Consider the following 23,315-nt stretch of genomic DNA (forward strand, 5'->3'; position numbering starts at 1 on the left):
GGCATGCGTTGTTCTGGAATGCTTGGTTGCATCATACAACTGGTTTTCAGAATGGCCACACGTAAGAAATCTAATACAAATGGCCTAAATGGAGCTCATTCACATAGTCCGGGTTATGATAAAAAAAATCTGGAAAGGATTTGACCTTCTAGAACTCCGATTAAGACAATTAATCGATTATACGGCGCTCCACAGGCCTTCGGTCCAGTTCTTTACTTTTTACGTTGATGCCTGTGCAAAGATTGGGGCTCTTTTCTGAAATATTGGAACTCGGACTGCGATAGGTGTTTCTAGTCACAAACCAGCAGATGGGGGCACCTCATTCCTTTGCTCCAGCCTCCCCCCCCCCCCCCGAATAATTCATTCTCACTCCTACCTCGTGCTGCCTTGCAACTAAGTCCTTGCCCGCTTACACTAGTAAAATGTAAAACATGCACTCCAAATATATATATTTTTTTTCTTAAGAACCTCAAGTTGTGAACAAAAAATCATCCTCTGATGTTTTTACTAATTTGGTTGTTTGAGAGAGCCTTTTGTAAGGTGTGAGAGGTTCGCGGTTTCATGCCGTTCCACGTGCATTTTTTTGCACTTTTATGTAGCGCGAACTCGACCGGAAGGTGTTAAAGCGCTTTACATGAGCACCGGTTTCATTACACAAGATTTCCGGTGGCCCCGCCAAATGAAGGTTTGTGGTTAGGAACATACTTTCACCCTCGCAACAAGGGCATCTTTGGAACCATTTGTAGTAAACCAGAAGTTAACATTTTGTCATTAAAACTAAGGGGGGGGGGGGGGATGTCTGGGAGCCATAGCTGTCAATTCACAGAAATGCCAGGAGTAGCGGAAGTGACATCATGCCTGCTCTGACCTCCACTTTGTCACACACACATTCACATGCTCTCTCACTTAAACACACACTCACCCGCAAGCACGCACACAAAATACATTTTAAAGCATGTTTGCTTGTACTCCATTTCTATAACACTAATAGTGACTAATAATATGCTGTTATTCACTATTAGTGTGATAAAGAAAATGACAGAAAACAAAGTGTGGAGCCCCAACTGACGTCCATAAGGACGAGCTGCCCCACAAAGGCAGACCAGGGGTAGCAAAGAGCAAGCCAGGGGCCAGGCTTTTAACTGGCGATGTCCATTAATGGGTGTGAAAGCACTCCAGGACATCGGCAACAGCCTCAGCAAGTGCTTTTTTTTTGGAGGGGGGGGGGGGTAGGGGAGCTGGGGGCCAGAGTGAGGTCAAAAGTGCCTCTGGGTCTTCTCGGCACGAGGCCACACACCCTCCAAGGCCCCGCCCTCTCCTCACACTGAGTTTTTTGTTTAAGTTGGCAGGTCTGCTTGCCAACAGCGTTGTTTAGCACAATCTTTATCACGTTCTCTGGCAAAGATTCAATTCTGGAAAGAAAAAAAAAAAATGTTTTACTGGCTATTAAAAGACCGCCTGAAACATTTGCCAGGGGGCGCGACTCTGTTTACTTGTGATTGCAAAGAAAAGAACAGCCCAGAGCCACCCCCAGACGCTGTCATCCGGGCCCAGATTCCCACCAGTATTCGCTATCACTCTAGGAGGGCATGGGGGTGGGGGGATGCCACTAACCCCAAACCTGCATTAATATACCTGGCATAGCGCATGCTTGTACTAAATTATGGCTTCCTGCTGGTGCCACCTGCCACCTAATGATGAATGATGGTCAGACATCTGAACGGGTGAACTGCAAAGCCGGCGGTGTGTTGATGTATTTCACTCTGAATGAGATCTCCGCCTGAAAGTGGGAACTAACCACACTTCCCATTTCGGTTTTACATGTTTACACTCATAAGTGCGGCCGTACCGGCAGCTCGGCCCATAATCCCACGCGAGGAGTCAATTCAAGTGATGACACTCGCGTCACACTCATAAATGCCCTTCGTCTTCCGACACACACGAACTGGACCACAACAGAGTCCACAATCGGGGAAGCGTGAACTTGCTCAATGTGTGAACATGGACAGAACGGGGTCAATCTACTTGGCGCCTGGCTGGCCCACCCCCACTCAAGCAGAGCAGTGAGACTGTCGCGTGAACGAGGACTTCGGCACCCGGAACTAAATAACCCTTTTTTTTTTTTATTTAATTTAAAAGGTAAAGTTTATTGATAATTCAAGGTTGAACCAGTAATAAATGCACATTGAATAAATGTAAAATGCTAAAAAACAATTGTAAAATAATTAAGAAAAGAGGAATAAAATATCACATCGTGTATAATTACTCAGAGTAAGTAGCATTAATAATATTCAGGCAATGGCTATCTACCTCCAATGAAATAGTCGGATACAAATAAATAACACTGATAGATTTCATGGAGGTTTGGATATTTCTTCCATTCGAGGATTGTGTATAGGTACAGATGGAGTTGCAGAATTTAGAAAAGGTGTCATGGGTACCCAAAGGATGTCTCTTTTGATAGCAAGAGATACTGGTGCCACGTAGGCTCTGTCTAACCTATATGACACCATACCACCAGGCCTGAAATGATGTATTCGAAGCTTTCTTCCATGACTTGCTAATCTGTTGAAATGCAATTGCCAGAAGTAAATCTAATATACCAATTTTATCTTGATGCATTGACCAATCTTGTGCAAGATTACCCAGAAATATACTGGTGTAACTAAAAGGAATACACACAATAGAGATAGTATTTATCCAAACGTGATGCATGTAGGAACATTCAAAGAGAATATGTTTAAGATCGGAGGTTGACCTATTGCAGGACCTGCAGGAGGTTGAGGAATCTATTTTATGGAGAGAGACTGGAGTGATATAGAATATCAATAATCTATTTTAAATCTAAAGTAGGGTTTGAGTCGTACTGGCAGCTCTAGATGATTTTGAGCCAAACTATCCCATAATGGTATTGAAGAAGTTGTATGTGAATCATGCTCCCATTGAAGCTCCACTACGGATCATCCCAGTCCTACGGCGGAGTTGTGAGTAATCGATATATCTGAGATGACGAAGGGAAGGTCAATAATGACGTTAACTGGGAGGTGTGAGAAGTGGCCGTGTTATCCAGTGTAAAAAATTCATATGTTTTTTTGAATGATAGTAATAAGTATGAGGTATTTGGTTGAAAATGAAGTTGGAAAAGAGAAACGTGGTTTTGCTCGTGTAAAATAAAGAAAAACATTATAAAAATTTGATTAACCCATCCTAAACCTTTAGCATGCCATGTTTTCCCCCAAAAAAGTTTTATTAATTATTTCAATATATTTATTGTGCCAAATTGAGGAGTTTAAGAATTGATCTTTAGGGTTTTGGTGAGGAACAAAAATAGGACATCAAATTTTACATTTATTTTTAAAAATGGGAAGAGAGAGCGACGTAGGTTGTTGCGTAAAGGTTAAAAATTCTCGAAAAGTGAAAGGATGGAGAATGAAAATGTCACTTACCCAGTGTACATCTGTTCGTGGCATCAGTCGCTGTAGATTCGCATGTTTTGCATAGCTCGCCATCTGGTGTTGGGCCGGAGTGTTACAAGTTTTTTTTCTTCGAAGAAGTCTTTCGAGTCACGGGACCGAGTGACTCCTCCTTTTGTCTCCATTGCGCATGGGCGTCGACTCCATCTTCAATTGTTTTTCCCCGCAGAGGGTGAGGTAGGAGTTGAATTGTAGTAATAGTGCCCATGCAATGGATTGACTAAGTATGTACCTATTTAAGGTTGAGATTATATATATACAAATAGTTGAAGGTAACTTCCGAACTGCTACAGGCTCCCGGGGAGGCGGGTGGGCACATGCGAATCTACAGCGACTGATGCCACGAACAGATGTACACTGGGTAAGTGACATTTTCAGTTCGATGGCATCTGTCGCTGTAGATACGCATGTTTTGCATAGACTAGTAAGCACTTATCTCCCCAAAAGCGGTGGCTCAGCCTGTAGGAGTGGAAGTAGTTTGAAATAATGTTCTTAATACGGCTTGACCTACTGTGGCTTGTTGTGCGGATAACACGTCTACACAGTAGTGCTTGGTGAATGTGTGAGGCGTAGACCATGTGGCTGCCTTACATATTTCTTGCATTGGGATGTTTCCTAGAAAGGCCATGGTAGCACCTTTCTTTCTGGTTGAGTGTGCCCTTGGTGTAATGGGCAGCTGTCGTTTAGCTTTAAGGTAGCAGATTTGGATGCATTTAACTATCCATCTGGCTATACCTTGTTTTGATATTGGGTTTCCTGCATGAGGTTTTTGAAATGCAATAAATAGTTGTTTAATCTTTCTGATGTTCTTTGTTCTGTCAATGTAATACATCAATGCTCTTTTTACATCTAATGTATGTAGTGCCCTTTCAGCTACGGTATCTGGCTGTGGAAAAAACACTGGAAGTTCCACTGTTTGATTTAGATGGAACGGTGAAATAACCTTTGGCAAAAATTTAGGATTAGTCCTTAGGACGACCTTATTCTTGTGTAGTTGTATAAAAGGTTCTTGTATTGTAAACGCCTGAATCTCGCTTACTCTTCTTAGGGAAGTAATGGCGATGAGAAATGCAACCTTCAAGGTTAGGAACTGTATTTCGCAGGAGTGCATGGGTTCAAAAGGTGGACCCATAAGTCTAGTTAGGACAACATTTAGGTTCCATGAAGGAACAGGTGGTGTTCTTGGTGGTATAATTCTCCTAAGGCCCTCCATGAATGCTTTAATGACTGGTATCTTATATAGGGAAGTTGAATAGGTAGTCTGCAGGTATGCAGATATTGCTGCAAGGTGTATTTTAATGGAAGAGAAAGCCAGGTTAGATTTTTGTAAGTGAAGCAAGTAACCCACTACATGTTCTGGAGTTGTGTGTAATGGTTGTATTTGATTAATATGGCAGTAGCAAACAAACCTCTTCCATTTACTTGCATAGCAGTGCCTGGTGGATGGCCTTCTGGCTTGCTTTATGACTTCCATACATTCTTGGGTAAGTTGTAAGTGCCCGAATTCTAGGATTTCAGGAGCCAGATTGCTAGATTCAGCGATGCTGGATCTGGGTGTCTGATCTTTTGGTGGTGTTGTGTCAACAGATCTGGCCTGTTGGGCAATTTGATGTGGGGTACTACTGATAGGTCTAGCAGCGTTGTGTACCAGGGTTGCCTTGCCCAAGTTGGTGCTATTAATATGAGTTTGAGTTTGTTTTGACTGAGTTTGTTTACCAGGTAAGGAAGGAGAGGGAGAGGAGGAAAAGCGTAAGCAAATATCCCTGACCAGTTCATCCATAGGGCATTGCCTTGGGACTGTTTGTGTGGGTATCTGGATGCGAAGTTTTGGCATTTTGTGTTCTCCTTCGTCGCAAACAAGTCTATTTGAGGTGTTCCCCAGAGTTTGAAATAGGTGTTCAGAATTTGGGGGTGAATTTCCCATTCGTGGACCTGTTGGTGATCTCGAGAGAGATTGTCTGCGAGTTGATTTTGGATCCCTGGTATAAATTGTGCTATTAGGCGAATTTGGTTGTGAATTGCCCAACGCCAAACTTTTTGTGCTAGCAGGCTTAACTGCGTGGAGTGCGTCCCCCCTTGCTTGTTTAGATGATACATTGTTGTCATGTTGTCTGTCTTGACGAGAATGTATTTGTGAACTATTATTGGTTGGAAAGCTTTTAGTGCTTGAAAAACTGCTAGAAGTTCTAGGTGATTTATATGCAGTCTTGTTTGATGTACATTCCATTGTCCTTGTATGCTGTGGTGATCGAGGTGTGCTCCCCACCCTGTCATGGAAGCATCTGTTGTTATTACGAATTGTGGCACTGGGTCTTGGAAAGGCCGCCCTTTGTTTAAATTTATGTTGTTCCACCACAGAAGCGAGAGGTAAGTTTGGCGGTCTATTAACACCAGATCTGTAAGATGACCCTGTGCTTGAGACCACTGTGATGCTAGGCACTGTTGTAAGGGCCTCATGTGCAGTCTTGCGTTTGGGACAATGGCTATGCATGAAGACATCATGCCTAGGAGTTGTAATACCATCTTTGCTTGTATCTTTTGTGTTGGATACATGCGTTGTATGATGGTGTTGAAATTTTGAATTCTTTGGGGACTTGGAGTGGCTACTCCTTTTGTTGTGTCTATTATGGCTCCTAGGTATTGTTGTACCTTGCACGGCAGAATGTTGGATTTTGTGAAGTTGACGGTGAACCCTAGTTTGAAGAGGGTTTGTATGATCTGATTTGTGTGATTTGAGCACTCTATTAACGAATGGGCCTTGATTAGCCAGTCGTCTAGATATGGGAACACATGTATTTGCTGCCTTCTGATGTGTGCAGCGACTACCGCTAGACATTTGGTAAAGACTCTTGGTGCGGTTGTTAATCCGAAAGGCAGTACCTTGAATTGGTAATGTATTCCTTTGAATACAAACCTTAGGTATTTCCTGTGCGATGGGTGTATTGTTATATGGAAATACGCGTCCTTGAGGTCTAAAGTTGACATGTAGTCGTGTAGTTTTAGCAATGGTAATACTTCTTGTAGTGTGACCATGTGAAAATGGTTTGATTTGATGAATGTGTTCACTATTCTGAGGTCTAGGATTGGTCTCAGCGTTTTGTCCTTCTTTGGTATCAGAAAGTACAGTGAGTAAACCCCTGTGTTTATCTGTGTGTTTGGCACTAATTCGATTGCATTCTTTTGCAATAGTGCCTGCACTTCTATCTCCAGGAGATTGGAATGATGTTTTGTCAAATTTTGTGCTTTTGGTGGTATGTTTGGAGGGAATTGTAGAAATTCTATGCAATAACCATGTTGGATAATTGCTAGAACCCAAGTGTCTGTAGTGATTTCCTCCCATGCTTTGTAATAATGACTTATTCTTCCCCCCACTGGTGTTGTGTGGAGGGGATGAGTGACATGTGAGTCACTGCTTAGTAGTAGGGGTTTTGGGGCTTTGAAATTTTCCTCTATTCCTAGGGAATTGCCCTCCTCTATATTGTCCCCGAAAACCTCCTCTGTACTGTCCCTGGTAACTGGACGGTGTTGCCTGTGAGGTGCTGGCTTGTGTGCTCTGACCCCGAAACCCCCCTCTAAAGGGTGTTTTACGGAATGTGCTGTAATTCCCTCTGCTCTGCGGGGAGTAGAGTGCGCCCATGGCTTTAGCAGTGTCCGTGTCTTTTTTGAGCTTCTCAATCGCGGTGTCCACTTCTGGACCGAACAGTTCTTTTTCGTTAAAAGGCATATTGAGAACTGCTTGCTGAATCTCTGGTTTAAATCCAGACGTTCGGAGCCATGCATGCCTTCTGATAGTTACAGATGTATTAATTGTCCGTGCAGCTGTATCTGCAGCGTCCGTGGAGGAGCGGATTTGGTTGTTGGAAATGGTCTGTCCCTCCTCAACCACTTGTTTTGCCCTATTTTGTAGGTCCTTGGGCAGATGGTCAATGAGATGTTGCATCTCATCCCAATGGGCTCTGTCATAGCGCGCAAGTAGTGCCTGGGAGTTAGCGATCCGCCACTGGTTTGCAGCTTGTGCTGCGACTCTCTTACCAGCTGCATCGAACTTGCGGCTTTCTTTATCTGGGGGTGGTGCATCTCCAGATGTGTGGGAGTTGGCCCTTTTCCTAGCTGCTCCTACAACGACAGAGTCTGGTGGCAGCTGTGTAGTGATGAAAGCCGGGTCTGTAGGAGGCGCCTTATACTTTTTTTCCACTCTTGGTGTGATTGCCCTGCTTTTGACCGGCTCCTTAAAGATTTCTTTTGCGTGCCGGAGCATACCAGGGAGCATAGGCAGGCTTTGGTAGGAGCTGTGGGTGGAGGAGAGTGTGTTGAATAAAAAGTCATCCTCGACCTGTTCTGAGTGGAGGCTTACATTGTGAAATTGTGCTGCTCTAGCCACCACTTGAGAATACGCAGTGCTGTCCTCTGGTGGAGATGGCTTCGTAGGGTATGCCTCCGGACTGTTATCTGACACTGGGGCGTCGTATAAGTCCCATGCGTCTTGATCTTGGTCACCCTGGCTCATGGTGGTGTGAGCTGGGGAATGTGATGGAGTTTGTGCTGGTGAGACGTTAATCACAGGTGGAGGAGAGGGTGGTGGGGTAACTTTTTTCACCACTTTTGTTTGTGGTGTTTGTTCAGTTTGGAACTCCAATCTTCTCTTTCTTCTAATAGGGGGAAGGGTGCTTATTTTTCCTGTCCCCTGCTGTATGAAAATACGCTTTTGCGTATGGTCTACATCAGTTGGGTGTAGCTCTTCCTCAAACCTATGCTTTTGCATTTGGGAGGTTAGCGAGTGCTCTTCTGTATAAGAGCCTGAAACTGGGTCGGTTGCAGTTTGTTTTGGCACCGAAACCCTGTCTGCATCTTTTTTCGGCTCCGAGGTGACTTTTTTCTTTTTCGGGGCCGAAACCTCTCGGCGTCGATCTTCTTCGGTGCCGCTGTCTCGGCGTCGAGCCGTGTCTACACCGGTATCTCGGTGTCGATGCTTGTCTCCAGCACTTTCTCGGTCCCGAGAAGGCTGCGTGCCGGTGTCTCGACCGGAGTCGGACGATCTCGGCACTGTTTGGACCTTTTTCGGTGCCGACGGTCGGTCACCGAATTTATGGGTCGAGCCATGGCCTGGTGGCAGTGGCGTCCCCTGGGCCTTGTAAATCTTCTTCTGAGTGGCTTTCGACGTCTTACTCATGGTTTGTGTATCGTCGAATCCTTCGGAGTCCGATTCTTGGATCGAAAAGGTTCCCTCCTTTTCTTGTTCCTCGAACTCCCGGTGGGCTGTCGGCGCGGACGCCATCTGAAGTCTTCTGGCTCGATGGTCTCGGAGTGTTTTTCGGGACCGGAACGCACAACAGGCCTCGCAAGTGTCTTCACTGTGCTCAGGTGACAGGCACAGGTTACAGACCAAGTGTTGGTCTGTATAGGGGTATTTATTGTGGCATTTGGGACAGAAACGGAACGGGGTCCGTTCCATCGGCGTTCTTCTGCACGCGGTCGGGCCGACCAGGCCCCGACGGGGGATCGAAAAACTACCCCGAAGGGCACCGGAGCTCTTCGATCTTCGATGCGGTGTTGAATCTAACTACGCCGATCCCGAACGCAACAATACCGACGAAAATCTTCCGAAATTAGCTATCTTTCCGTTCCGAAACTCGGAGCGACAGGAACACGTCCGAACCCGATGGCGGAAAAAAAACAATCGAAGATGGAGTCGACGCCCATGCGCAATGGAGACAAAAGGAGGAGTCACTCGGTCCCGTGACTCGAAAGACTTCTTCGAAGAAAAACAACTTGTAACACTCCGGCCCAACACCAGATGGCGAGCTATGCAAAACATGCGTATCTACAGCGACAGATGCCATCGAACATATATTTTCTATATCTACCCAGAGAAGTGGTATAATAACTAAATAACACATTTAGCTGCACAGCCATTTGTTTAGCCAATGGAGTAAAGAAAAGAGAACAAGATGCAGAGACTCAAAAACCCTGAACGTGGCTTCTGGTGGGGTGATGTGTCTCAGCAAGAAGATAACACCATAAAACTAGCACTGACAAATCCAATAGCTTTCGCCTATGCAAGAGCTATTGACTTTGTCAATGTGTTTTAGCCATGGTGTACACCAACGTGGCTGTTAAGCATGACTAAAGGTTAACGGCATAGAGAAGAGTGGCGTGAAGTAGAGTGTCGCATCAGGAGTGGCATATAGCAGAATAGAGTGTCGTGGAGTTGCATACAGCGGAGTGGCATCCAGCGGACTGGCATAGAGTGTTGTAGAGTAGAGTGGAGTAGACTGGAATGAAGTAAAGTTTCTAAAAGAAAAGTAGTGTAAAGTAAAGTAAAATAGAGTGAAGTAAAGTGGAGTAGGGTGTCCTTGAGTGGAGTGTCCTAGAGTGGAGTGTTGTACCACGGAGGGTTGTAGAGTGGCATGGAGTGGAGTAGAGTGTTCTCTTCTGGAGTGCCTCAAAAAATAAAAAAAAGTTCCCACAAAGCGAGTACTCATGGAAGAATAAAAGGTGTTCGTCAGACAGATGGTAAAGAGGCAATGCGTCATGGGAGTGACGAACGACATGCTGGACAGCCTAAAACAAATAAAGCCACAAATAGAAAGCAAGCAACCGCGAGTTACATAACACAATGCCACTGGTAAGCAATAAGCAGAATACACTCCCAGGAAAGCTTCCAGAATGTCCCCCAGAAGTTTTTTGCAACCAGGCAGCTGCGCTGTCTGATAGGCTTCGACTTGAGGGCAGGATGCAGGGAAGAGTGCAGATTAGCAGCTGTGTAATAACATGAATGAAGTCAGACCATTGTGCAGGCAGGTGAAAGGGCCTAACTTGGAGTTAAGCGCTTCGCTGGACTGTGGTTTGCAGAGTTAGAATGGCCCTCTACAGCAAGTGCTTGGAGGGAGGGGAGATAAACCATTCATTTTAGATCACAATTTCCCAGACATATTTTCTAAGCAGCCACTGGTTTACATGCACATTTGGAGAGACAATCACAGGTCATCCCATCCCCCCCAAAAGATACAGATAACTCCATTTTACAGAAGATGTGGCGATACAGCCAAGTTTTTTTTCTGTAACAGCTCACCATATTCATTCAGGTTGGGTACTCAGGAGTATTCTTTCTCTGCACCAACAAATCATATCGGACTGCTGCAAGAAACCGGTGACACTCCCTCAGGGATAGCTATTAGGGCCAAAGGTTTCCTGCAAACCACACGTTTTTCCTCTTCTCACACAGCCAAACCAGCCATGTCCGTATGCGGGCCTAGAAAACATCTCACCTGAAGAATAAGGAGCATCTGAACAATGGAGGGAGGGATCTGCATCTGCACCGACAGGAAGGCATCCTCCAACTTCACCTTCAGGACCACAAAGTCTCGGAATCCCAGCAGCGCTATCTGACGAATGGTCAACTCCTGGCCCTGGAAATAAAGTGGTAGAGAAACGAAAGGAAAAATTACACCAGGATTCACACAGTGAACAGTCTCATATAATATCTCAAATAGAGAATGTTCAATTAACATATGAGATGAGGTCTCCAGGACCACACTATTCCTTCCAGGTTCAGAACATGGCTGTGGCTGAAGGAATATAGCTCGCAACGACTGAACAAGAGTGAGGCTGGAGCATGCAAGGGGAATGTTAGAGTTACCCACTCTACTGAGTTACTGTTCGAGCAGAAGCAGCACCTGACTCCCCCCTCCCTTCTCCCCCTTCAGCGCCTTGAGACCCTCACGAGTGAGTAGTGCGCTTTACAAATCCCGGATTGATTGATTGATTGACCCAATTGAAGACCATGAAAATGAGGGCCACGTTAATTCCTGACAAAGCCCAATGAAACAACTTTTTGGTACAGACATTGTTGGGATGGAAAAGTCCCTCGTATGGTGGTGGAGATGCACCCCTGTTCTGAGTGCACCCACTGTACTGATGTATGTCACCAATGCTGATTTTTCATGCCGTAGGCAAATGTGGATCATGCGTGTGCTCAAGGCATTGGCCTGTGTCATGGAAGGAGGTTATTCTGGACTGGGGAAGGGCGCCCAAATCGCTACCCTAATACTGGTAAAAGGCTTCGTCCTGCCTTTATCAGGCGTTAAGGAGCTCAGTGGTGGCAGTGTACAGGGTAGTAATCAGTGGGAGTGAACAGCTCCTTTTTAAACTGCGTAACTGGAGTGAGGCCTACAGGCTCGCTCACTTAAACCTCCAATGCTGTGTGATTAACTCAGCCTTGGCCTACATTGGTTTGGAGTGTAGTGCTGCACAGTGCATGTGTCATTTACATGTGCCGAGTGTATATCTCCCTGTGAAGGGTACAATACAGGGATAATGCAGTACTATGCAGTGCATGTATGTTGTATGCATGTGCTGGGTGTATGTATGCCTGCGAGTGGTACAAGACATAAAAGGTGCAGTGCTGTGCAGTGCGCATACTGTACGTCTGCGCTGGGTGTATGTGTGCCTGCTAATGTACATCGAAGACTCTGGGTTCCTTTTTGGGAGAACCAGGGCTGCATGATGAAATACGAGGAAACCCCCAGACAGCTTTGTGAATTGCTGCATTCCTAGAAGCTGGGTGGGACACACTGGAGGAAGGGAGGGCCAGGTGCACTTGGATTCAGAGAGCGGTCACGAGGAAGTGGTCTGGGCACATCTCAGGAAGGAGATGGGACTGATGAGAGAATCAGAGTGGGGAACAGGCCACGGGCTACGTTTTTGGTACACATCACTGTGGCGGACATCCAGGTGTGAACCTCTGGTCACTCCCATGGCCTGTGTTGTGGGACTATAAGTTCTGGAGTCTCTCCTGTTATGACAGGCTGCTTTCAAGAGGATGAGAGGCCAGAGGAGTGAGCACTTCAAAAGGATGCAGAGCCCCAACATAAACTTCAAAGACTTGAGACTGTAAATCTCATTTGGTGTTTGGAAATGGACCATCAGAAGGGGAGCTTGAGACCCCCCAAAACTGTCAACTGTTAAGCATCCCGTTCTGTATGCATGTCTTACAGGACATAGGATTGCAGTGGTGTTTTAATGTCACCAAGCATTTCGGAAACATCAGTCTTTCTTCTAAGAACCGAAGACCTTTCCAAGGGCTTTTCTCTAAATTCATTCTAGAAGGAAATCCCTCTATTGCATTCACATACCATATGCAGTAAAATACCCCTGTGAGAATCTCAGGACAGGCACACACCACCCTTCAAACCCAATCAATGAAAGTTTAAGGGGTGACAAGTACATCTTATGAAAATAACTCTGCTGTGTAATGGTCAGACCCCCATCCATGGGCTTTCAAAACCTCAGAAATCCTTACTTCGCGGCGGATTCAGTCCCACTAACAAAAGGCTTTCAAAACCGGCAAGGAACAATGGTAAATTCCCAAGTTTTGAAAGATTGCGAGTGTTGTCAAATGTGAACTTCAACTAGTGCTATCACTAATCACAATCCCCTTTCTATAGTCAACTATTTTTCGTTTAAAGTCCACCAAATTTCAATCACCCTAGGTGACGTTTAGTACAAACTGTTGAAAGATTAGCTACGTGTCTCTGAAATCATAGGAGGAGCACCTTGACGTGAGTGCTTCCACCGAAGACACAAGTGAAAGAGCTAAAAACCACCTCTATCAATTTTAGCCAATTTGACAAGCACATTGGACACGCTCGGACTACACGTGTGCACCAGAAATGGCAAAGCATGACACAGTGGCTTCAGAAACAAAGTGAATTTTAATGAGTTGTGATTTATTTTGAATTAAGGCATGCACTGTAAGAACAAAGGTATGTGCAGAGAGTATTACGAAAATAAGGAGTGCAGTTTTACTAGAGCAATTGTGAACTCATTTTTATTGATATAACAACTCATGTTGCCAGTGCTTGAAATGAAAATACAGAACGTCAAGTAGGCATTATCCCAGAGTACCTGCTTGCTACAGAGAAGTGCTGGTACTCTCTCCAATGCACCGCTGCTGAAAAATGCTGGTACTCTCTTTTCAAAAGTGCCTGAGCAACCGTACTTTCACCCCACAGCATTGACATTTGTGTAGATGAATGCACAGAGAAAAGACTGAACAGTCCATAAAAGAAGCCTAGACTTGAAGAAACAAAATGCATTACACATGCACACCACTAAACAAATGGGAAAAGAAAATATATTCTGAATGGCTAACTCCGTACATGACGATACCCCTTCCATGCCTTTCATATTCAAGAAAAGCGAAAAAGTAAATTAATTTAAAAATAAAAATAAAGTAAGATTACAGAAGCAATAGGGACTGATACCAATATTGAAATAAGAAATAAAAACAACCACAACGGTCTACACAAAACCCTTACGTCACCCACTCAGCAGCACGAATTAGGCTTTTTTTTATTTTTAATAGAGCAATTAAAAAAAAAGCAGCTAAAATATTTTTTTCAGTACTTTTACAACTCCATCTTTTTCGAAGTGGTGTACATGCACCCTTTTTGTTTCACTAATTTTTATTGGGAAGGGCTTCAAACAGTGTATCAACCCAAGACACAACGCTCCTTACATACCACCTCCTAATCCAATGAGTTGAAGCACCGCCCGCCCTTCATCCCTGGCAGAAATCGAACAGCTGAGGGCGGGGGAGGGGGGCAAAACAGGAACACACAGGACTAGGCATTCAGGCTTTAAATGTCAAGTCAAGTCAATTTCTATTAATGCGTAGTTAATTAAAACTGTTAATAACAGATATACAAGATAAAAGAAAGTAAAAGAAAACAATAAAAATGTCACCATACTACACCGTATTGCCTCTGAGGCATATGGATAAGGAGTTTAACTGATTGGGTTGATAGGAGATTGATATATACTTTAACAATAGAAAAATCTGGAACTGAATTTTAAAACAGAAAAAACCCAGTGGATTAGTGACCCATGCCTGAAACAGTGAGGCAGCTCATCGCTTAAAGTGCCAAGGGAAACAGAAGACGACCGTGATAGTTCAGGACCGGATCAGAAGACCCTTCTATGTCTCACCCAGTTGGGAGAGCAATTCTTTAACATACAAGAGGAACTTGGTAGGCTTTAAATGATACTATCTACATAAGAACTTAGAACCAATCGTAATCCAATCATCAGCCACAATTTTCTGGGCTACATTTTCCTGTGCATTCACATTGGTGACCCCCAAGTCCAGTAAGTGAACATCCAGGTAAAAACCACTCAATTGCTACCCAAGTTTTTTCTCCTCACCTCCAGCAAACCAACAGCTGCCTCAACTTGGGTGAAACCATGGCCCAGTCTGTCGAGTCACCTGAACTTAGCACAGAGACACACACATGTTCACGCCTAACTTGGTCAGGTCCATATGGATGTCTTGCAACATCGATGTTGGGTCCATGATGCCAGGGAATTCGATGACGGGTTGTGATAACTGTTTAACCATAGGATGCTTCCCTTAGAGTCCTTTCTCCAGGTTGTCTGCCGCCCTAGTAGCAGTTTTCCTTATTGTCGCTCACACCTCTTGCATGGAGTGGACAGTTTTCTCAACACAAACCCAGGGAACTGCCACCTCGAAGAATCTCTGAATTTAAGTTTGTTCGATTTTAAGTGTTCTGTGATTCCTGCACCCGGTAACTCTCATTAATGACTCTGCAGGCGAGGAGACCACTAAAAGATGCGTCACTTGTTCATTGGTCATTTGTGCCTCTATCACATCAACACCTCCGTCGCACATTACAAGAGAGGCTGCCTCACCACGTCTTCTCCAGGGTAAGAAACATGAAGACCCATGATCAAAGAATTGCTACAAATATGGCGGGTGGGTGCAGCAAGATTTCCAAGCTAAATGGGCCATGTGGTGAATGATTTCACAATATATTCCAAAAGCTCAGCGGACAGACAAACCAATATTTTACAATGGCTATGGCTGGCGACTGTTAGCGAGGCATCACAGAGAAAATAACTTCTTTTTCCCCCATCTACACTCAGAGGGCCTTTAACTGTAACCAATGTCAGGGCCTTTAACTGTAACCAATGTCAGGGCCTTTAACTGTAACCAATGTCAGGGCCTTTAACTGTAACCAATGTCAGGGCCTTTAACTGTAACCAATGTCATCTAAGAAGAGATGGGTCAAGCCAGGGTTTATCTGCGAGGATGAATGAAGAAACCATTAGAGGGAAGGAGTATTTTAGACAAAGTAAATATGTGGCAAAGCAACAAAGTAGCATCCACGGTGTATGACATCACAGCTGGCGGAATGCGCAGATAGTCTGACCACTGCATTGAAGACTGGATTAAAGCAATAACTCGCTCAGAGGCAATTTCCGATGTTTTAGCAGATGTACTCCTGACGCAGGCCAGTTCCATTTATTTGCTTCATTGATGAAACATGTTGAAATAGCCACCGTTGTTAAGCAATCTCGGCACATGACTTGCTCCCAGGGCAGACTGGCTGTCGGTCCCCTGTCTGGGCCAGTTTCCACAAGTTGTGTTCCTTTACGGGAACATTAGGAAACTGCTCGCTATTTAGAAGCTGATAAATGTCCAACAATTTCTACATTCTCACCTTTTATTTGCCCATTTGGCCACAGCGCGTGCAGTAAACCACAAAAACACCCTGAGCTAGCAGTATATTGGTTAATAGCTAATGTGTTCCAGCTGTCCCCTGCTATGAACAGCTGTGGTGAAATGCAAATGCTCTAATCCAAGAACATGCAAATTGGATTTCGTTAATGTCCAGCGTGCAGTGGGGCATGAGTGAGCTATTTAATGCAGAGCGAGGCGTGTGAAACATTCCAGTTTAGGGAGCAAGAAAGAAAGGGCCAGGTGTAGCCGGCTCAGGCTCCTGTTGTGCAGAAGAACTGACGCAAGAGGGATCAGTTATTTGGAACAGGGTGCCAGGAGTCATTCGCGTCAAAACTTTGGTTGACAAGAACTAGAATTTATAAGCAGATGTCCGATCATGCTTCGCTCAACATGGGGGCATTTACCTGCCAGGGACAGGTTCCTAAATGACAGACTGGGCAAGAACTGACCACCACACAAGATCATAATAAGATCTACTACATGTGCAAAAATGTTATTAATGTTCATTGTGAAGTCTGCAGAACCATCAGGTACTTTCTTGCAAGGACCTTTTGGACATCTATTTACTGTTGGTTTGTGACTAGGACATGGACTTACTTGTGGTGTGAAATGAGGGATGCTCTGATGTGTGATGAGGGATGAGGGATGCTCTAGTCCTAGCTAAGACAAGTTGCTGTTACATAAAAAAACAGATACATCCGTGCACATCCTTTCACCACTCTTCACCTGCAAGGATAGAACACTGCTATAGGCCATCGCGTGGGATGTGGAGCCACGTGCCCAACATCCACAAGCTAGCAGAAAGAACATACAGAACAGTAGTAGAAAAGATCCCAAGAGACTGTTCTATCCCACACAATTTCCCCAACCATTCTAGTACCATGGAGAGGAAACACCCTGGACAATGGGTGCGATCTGCTCGAGATCACCACCATCAAGGTCCTCTCGCAATCCCGGCCCCTTTCATTCAGCTGTGGTGCAAGAACCTTCCGGGCAGTGGTATTCAGCTGTTCGCTCCTCAAAGTAAAACCTTAAGAGCTGGAAATCCAAGGATCACCACAAAGGCACAGCTCCAGTCACTTTGGACCAGGATGTGGCTGAATGAGGTCACAACAGATTTCAAAACCCAAGCTGACAAAAAAAAAAAAATGATTATTGTAGAATGCCTATTGCTGGCGATTGTTAGAGACACAGAACTGTTTTTTTTCTCTGCACCGGATGGTTATGGGCAACACCTAAGAACAGATGGGCGAAGGCAGGATGGCGACTGGTAAGACGAAGGCTGCGGAAGAACCAGCATGGCAGCCATCTGAAGCAGGACCTGCCAACTCTGAAACCTAAGTGTGGATCCTGGGTTGGTTTTAGCAGTGAGGAAGATTCTAGTGGTGTTGGGGTATGAGTGTGGAAAGATAAGGTGACATCTGGAGAGAAGACACTGCTGGGGAAAGAGTTTCTGCTGTGGGTAGAGCCTTTAGTTGAGAATAAACCCACTTCCCCACTCTAAGAGGTCTTACTTTTGTGGATTATTTAAATGCTACCACAGTACGTTTCTCTTTTCTGAAACTAAAAAAAATTAAAAAGATAAAGTACTTTGATCGTTCTTCTAAATCAATTTTTTTTTCTTTGCAGTAATGACTTTCACCAAAATAAAATAATGTTATCTGTTGGACAAACTCTTGCAGAGGGGTCTTGAGGGTGTAGGAATCTCAACACAATGCCTTTCAAAAGCGCATTGTGTACATGCCTCATGCTTAGACGAGAGTCTACTGTGTAATGCAATTACGGCTGCATGCTCTTCACCAGACAAGATGGCGGACTCAAGCAACATCCGGAGCCATGGAAAGCACTGGAAGCGGTCTCCTCGGAAGGGGAGTTACTATTCTCTAGTAATGGATGAGGTGCAAAGGGGCCGTACAGATCAGAAGAGATCACAAACCTCAGAAAGACAGGACAGAAGTGAAGCTATTTGGAAAGACCACGCTGGAAGGTTGCAAGATCAAATTGCTGAGTTTAAATGCCTTCTTAGAAGCGCTTAGAAAGCAGTTACACTCTGCAATTTGAAAACAGATCGCACCAGTTCACACTTGTAGACTGGTCAACTCAATGATGAAATTCGTCGTGTGCATGCCCAGTACTCCTCGTTGCCCACCCAGAGGGGGGCCATGGAGAGTGTGCTTTTTCTCCTCACCCTCTAGTAAACCCACCATTTTCATAGTCCAGAAGACATTTCCATTTCTATTCTAAAGGGCATCTGAAAACACAGCTCCTTAACAGTCTGTCTCCCATCTAGTCTTCTTGGCTCCTTGGGGGTGTGGCCTTGGCTGAGAGTTATTTATGAATAACTTGTTTTAAGTAGTACTTGCAACCACAGGTTTGCCATCTTGAAGCCGCTGTAAATAACAGCTGTTACTGCTAGACTGCGAGCTGCAAGTCTCAAACAGATCAACACAGAGCACTTACTCACTGAGCTACATCCAAGGAGATGGCAGCATGCATCCTGTAAACAAGCATTTGCAATGCAACGGGTCTCACGTTTGCTTGCGTTCTAGCTATTAGCGTTGTAAACTCCTAACCAGACTTTTCTTGCCACATAAACTGATAATGAAAAGGTAAACAGTTTCACATATGCGAGCCGATGGCTGCCATTACCGTGAAGGATACACAGAAAAGGAAACAGAAGTTGGCTCGCAGTGAAACTTATCGGCAAAAGTGCAATTATCCATGTAACCGGCAAAAGTGCAATTATCCATGCAACCGGCAAAAGTGCAATTATCCATGTAACAAGGTCGATGTCATGCAAAGCGCTCAACTTCTGCCCAGCGAGATCGCGCTGCGCAGGAAATGAAAAAATAAAATAGTCCAGAAAGCAGCTGAAAACACGGATCCTCGTATGTTTTCAGTAGTTTACCGGTGCGCTCGAGGAGGGCTAAACACTGGAAAAGGCATGATGTATGCATGCCTTTCACAAATGGAATCAATTGATTTTTAAAAGGCAAGCCCACAAACTACTGAAAGTGATGGGCGTGGTTAGAAGCCCACAGAGAGATTACAAAATGGTCCAGAGCGCTTGCACGCGCTCGACCCTAAAATGGAAGAAAGGTCTGAGGAGGGACTGAAAGGAGATGCACAACCAGTGGGAGAGAACAGAAAAAGAATGAGGGCAAGTCAAAAGGACAAAGTCTTTAGTGGACGGAGGAAGGAGATAGTCATGAAGTAGATCTATTTACAGTGAAGAATAAACACCATGAGCATTTTGCCTCATGGGTGGAAACCAGCGATGTGTAGAACGAAGGCTGAGAGATCAACAGGCAGGTAGAATAAGGATGTCAAAGAGACCAAACAAGAAAAATGTATAAAAGAACGGAGAGGCTGCCATACAAGTCAGCCTAAATCCTGTGCAGCAGCAGTTGCTCAAATGTGTAGTCCTACAGCTAATGATCTCAAAGACATCTCCAATTCATTGACAAATTAAGGATGCCCACCCAATCAACAACTGGGTCATAGAACCTTGGGGGAAATGCTGCCCAACTTATACAGTAATAATGGCAAAGAAACAGTGAGCCGATGGAGAAGTAACAATTGAGAAAAGAGGTACAAGCAATTCACGGGCAACCTAAAATGAAATCCATCGGGGTTCAGGAGCTCAACACATCTAGGAGCCTTCTCGGAGGTGGTATTAGGGCCGAGCACATTACCTTCTGCAGATATTGTCCTACCATTCCCTGACTCTAACACAAGAGTCTGAAGACATCTCCTGGAGTAAGGTATGGTAGGGTAATGTCTGGCATAGAAGCAACAGGACATAAGTTTTCAGACTTCTCTTGTCCAGTGCAGCGTTTCCCTCCCTAACACTTAGGACTTCTCTCTTCTTGAGTTTGTGGACCATCTGCTGTGCTTCCACAATGGATTCCTCTCTGCAGGGGGAGCATTGCTTCCTCTGTGTCAGGTTTTTTTCATGGTTCCACTAGTGTGACCGAATGAGCCCCACAGTGCATTTACAAGGCCCACAAAGCAGGTTACTTATTCACGTAGGCACCCAGAGGAGACCGCTCCCAGGGTGCGGCTGACCAGAGCAGGGGTCCTGCTCTGGCCACTCACAGTGCAGGCTCTTCGCAGTCTCCAGCAGATCACACATCGCTGTGACGTCTGTCAGGCTTACCAATCGGCTTGCTGACCACAAATAGACCAAGCTGTCAATCATGGCTGTGCCAGACCAACCTCCAGAACCCTGCAATGCTCCCTGTGTAAGGCGTCTGTGGAGATCCCAGGTGGAGGCAGTATCCACGGCAACCAAAAGTAGCATGGCCCCGGCTGTATGTCACCTCACCACTGTGTGCAGCATGGTCTGGACCACCAACAGTCACGTGGTCTTGGTCGGTCACGTCGCTCACTGGAGTGTGAGTGAGACTTCCTGGCTGAGGAGAGTAAGGCGGCTGTGCCACTGGGTCCTTTTACGCTGGGTTTGGTGGGATATGTGTGGGAGGAGATGGTGCAACGAGGTGATGGTACATCCTTCTGTTCCTATGGAGAAGAAAGCTTCAGGTACCGTTTAGTATAAGGGGCTCTTGTGCTCAAACTACCTCTGCTCTTTAAATCCTCCACAGTGTATGGGAGTAATATATCTATTGATCAGCAACATGTACTGGTATCCCACTCCTGAGACATCGCTCACTGTTTTCACTGCAGTACTCCACTGCGCCATGCACAGATATCCCTGGCCTTAAAAGGTGACGTGATTCCCATGATGCACTGCAGTACTGAACGTCTTCATGCACCAATATCTGACGTGAGAAACTGACAATGCTCTAGTCTGTCCTGAGACACTGACGTGGCTCTCAAAATGCACAGCAGTACTGAACTGAACCACAGACTTCTATCCTTGCACTGAAACATTGATGTGGTTCCCGTGATGCACTGCAGTACTGAACGTCTCCATGCTCCAATATCTGACCTGAGACACCAACATGGCTCTCGTCTGTCCTGAGACATTGACAAGGCTCTCCCAATGCACAGCGGTATTGAACTGCACCATGCGCCAATATCTGATGTGAGACACTGACATGGCTCTCACCTGTCCTGGGGCGTGGACATGGCTCTCACCATGCACCCAGGTATTGCACTGCGCCATGCACCAATATCTGATGTGAGACACTGACATGGCTCTCCTCTGTCCTGAGGCATTGACATGGCTCTCACCATGCACCGCGGTACTGAACTGCACCATCCACCAATATCTGATGTGAGACACTGACATGGCTCTCCTCTGTCCTGAGGCATTGACATGGCTCTCACCATGCACCGCGGTACTGAACTGCACCATGCACCAATATCTGATGTGAGACACTGACATGGCTCTCCTCTGTCCTGAGGCATTGACGTGCCTCTCACCATGCACCGCGGAACTGAACTGCGCCATGCACCAATATCTGATGTGAGACACTGACATGGGTCTAACCTGTCCTCAGGCATTGACATGGCTCTCACCATGCACCCAGGTATTGCACTGTGCCATGCACCAATATCTGATGTGAGACACTGACATGGCTCTCACCTGTCCTGAGGCATTGACATGGCTCTCACCATGCACCCAGGTATTGCACTGTGCCATGCACCAATATCTGATGTGAGACACTGACATGGCTCTCACCTGTCCTGGGGCGTTGACATGGCTCTCACCATGCACCCAGGTATTGCACTGCGCCATGCACCAATATCTGATGTGAGACACTGACATGGGTCTAACCTGTCCTGAGGCATTGACATGCCTCTCACCATGCACCCCGGTACAGAACTGCGCCATGCACCAATACCTGATGTGAGACACTGACATGGCACTCACCTGTCCTGAGGCATTGACATGGCTCTCACCATGCACTGCGGTACTGAACTGCACCATGCACCAATATCTGATGTGAGACACTGACATGGCTCTCACCTGTCCTAAGGCATTGACGTGCCTCTCACCATGCACCCAGGTATTGCACTGTGCCATGCACCAATATCTGATGTGAGACACTGACATGGGTCTAACCTGTCCTGAGGCATTGACGTGCCTCTCACCATGCACCCAGGTATTGCACTGTGCCATGCACCAATATCTGATGTGAGACACTGACATGGGTCTAACCTGTCCTGAGGCATTGACATGCCTCTCACCATGCACCCCGGTACAGAACTGTGCCATGCACCAATATCTGATGTGAGACACTGACATGGCTCTCCTCTGTCCTCAGGCATTGACATGGCTCTCACCATGCACCGCGGAACTGAACTGCACCATGCACCAATATTTGATGTGAGGCACTGACATAGCTCTCACAATGCACCGCGGTACTGAACTGCACCATGCACCAATTTCTGATGTGAGACACTGACATGGCTCTCACAATGCACTGCAGCACTAAACTGCTCGATGCACCGATAACCCAGTCAATCAGCTCTCATAATGCAGTGACCTGCACCATGCACGGATGGCCCAATACTGAAATATTCAGAAAGCTCTCCTGCGGTTTCTCTACAAGCCACCAGGGCCCTAAAACAGACCTCTGTCCTTGCGTCAAGCACGATTCAGCACTGAGACATCAAGACTGCTCTAACAAAGGCACTCTGCAGTGATGTCAGAGCACTGAGATGTGCGCCGAGCTTTGATAATGCACATCTTTGTTGTTCTCCTGTGTGTGTTTATCCAGATGTCGGAAAGGGAGACATCCACAGAGCTCTTGCAACTAACAATTCAACTCTGTCCTGGTCTGAACCAGCATCTCAGAACTGACACATGATGGGGCTCTCGCAAAGCACTCTTGTTCTCAGAGAGTCTTTAAAAAAAACCTCCAAAACCTATAACTTATTTGCTAATCTCTTTAAAAGTGCCTTGAGATAGCAAACATTTCATAAAGCACTTTCACAAGTCTTTACTTCTGCACCTTTTGTTTCGTCCTGCACTCACCGTCTCAGCCTCCGTCTTCATCTGCGTTTACTCCATGCACCCAGTAGGCTGTGGTCTAATGGGCTAAACTGCTGGCTCTTGAGGCAGGTCCCAGTCCTGGGCCACAGATCAGGTGGTTACAATTGCTGCCATTCATGTCAAGCTTAAAATGTATGATTTTGTCTGCTCCAGGAAGAATATGTTTTCAGGACAACTCAGCACTCATTCAGGCCACTTACCTGAACCGGGTAAAAAATAGCCTGGAGCGTTGGAAGGATTTCGGTGAAGAAATGGTCCCAGATTTCCGACAGGATCCCAATGCGATTTTCGCCTATGAGAAATAGTACAAGAGAAATGGTTGCCAATAGGAAAATGA

General features: G+C 45.6%; 1 protein-coding gene across 2 annotated transcripts in view; it reads right to left on the reverse strand.

Annotated features, from left to right (window-relative positions):
- Positions 1 to 23,315, reverse strand: part of PRR5L (proline rich 5 like) — a 183,417-nt gene that overhangs the window by 55,606 nt on the left and 104,496 nt on the right. For both annotated transcript variants that reach the window (XM_069221822.1, XM_069221823.1), the window contains exons 6-7: positions 23,179 to 23,270; positions 10,742 to 10,882 (exon numbers count right to left, since the gene is read on the reverse strand). In XM_069221822.1, coding sequence (XP_069077923.1) covers positions 10,742 to 10,882; positions 23,179 to 23,270 — 233 coding nt within the window. The remainder of the gene's footprint in view (positions 1 to 10,741; positions 10,883 to 23,178; positions 23,271 to 23,315) is intronic.

Source organism: Pleurodeles waltl, chromosome 3_1 (genome assembly GCF_031143425.1).
Source record: "Pleurodeles waltl isolate 20211129_DDA chromosome 3_1, aPleWal1.hap1.20221129, whole genome shotgun sequence".
NCBI classification, from domain to species: Eukaryota; Metazoa; Chordata; class Amphibia; order Caudata; family Salamandridae; genus Pleurodeles; species Pleurodeles waltl.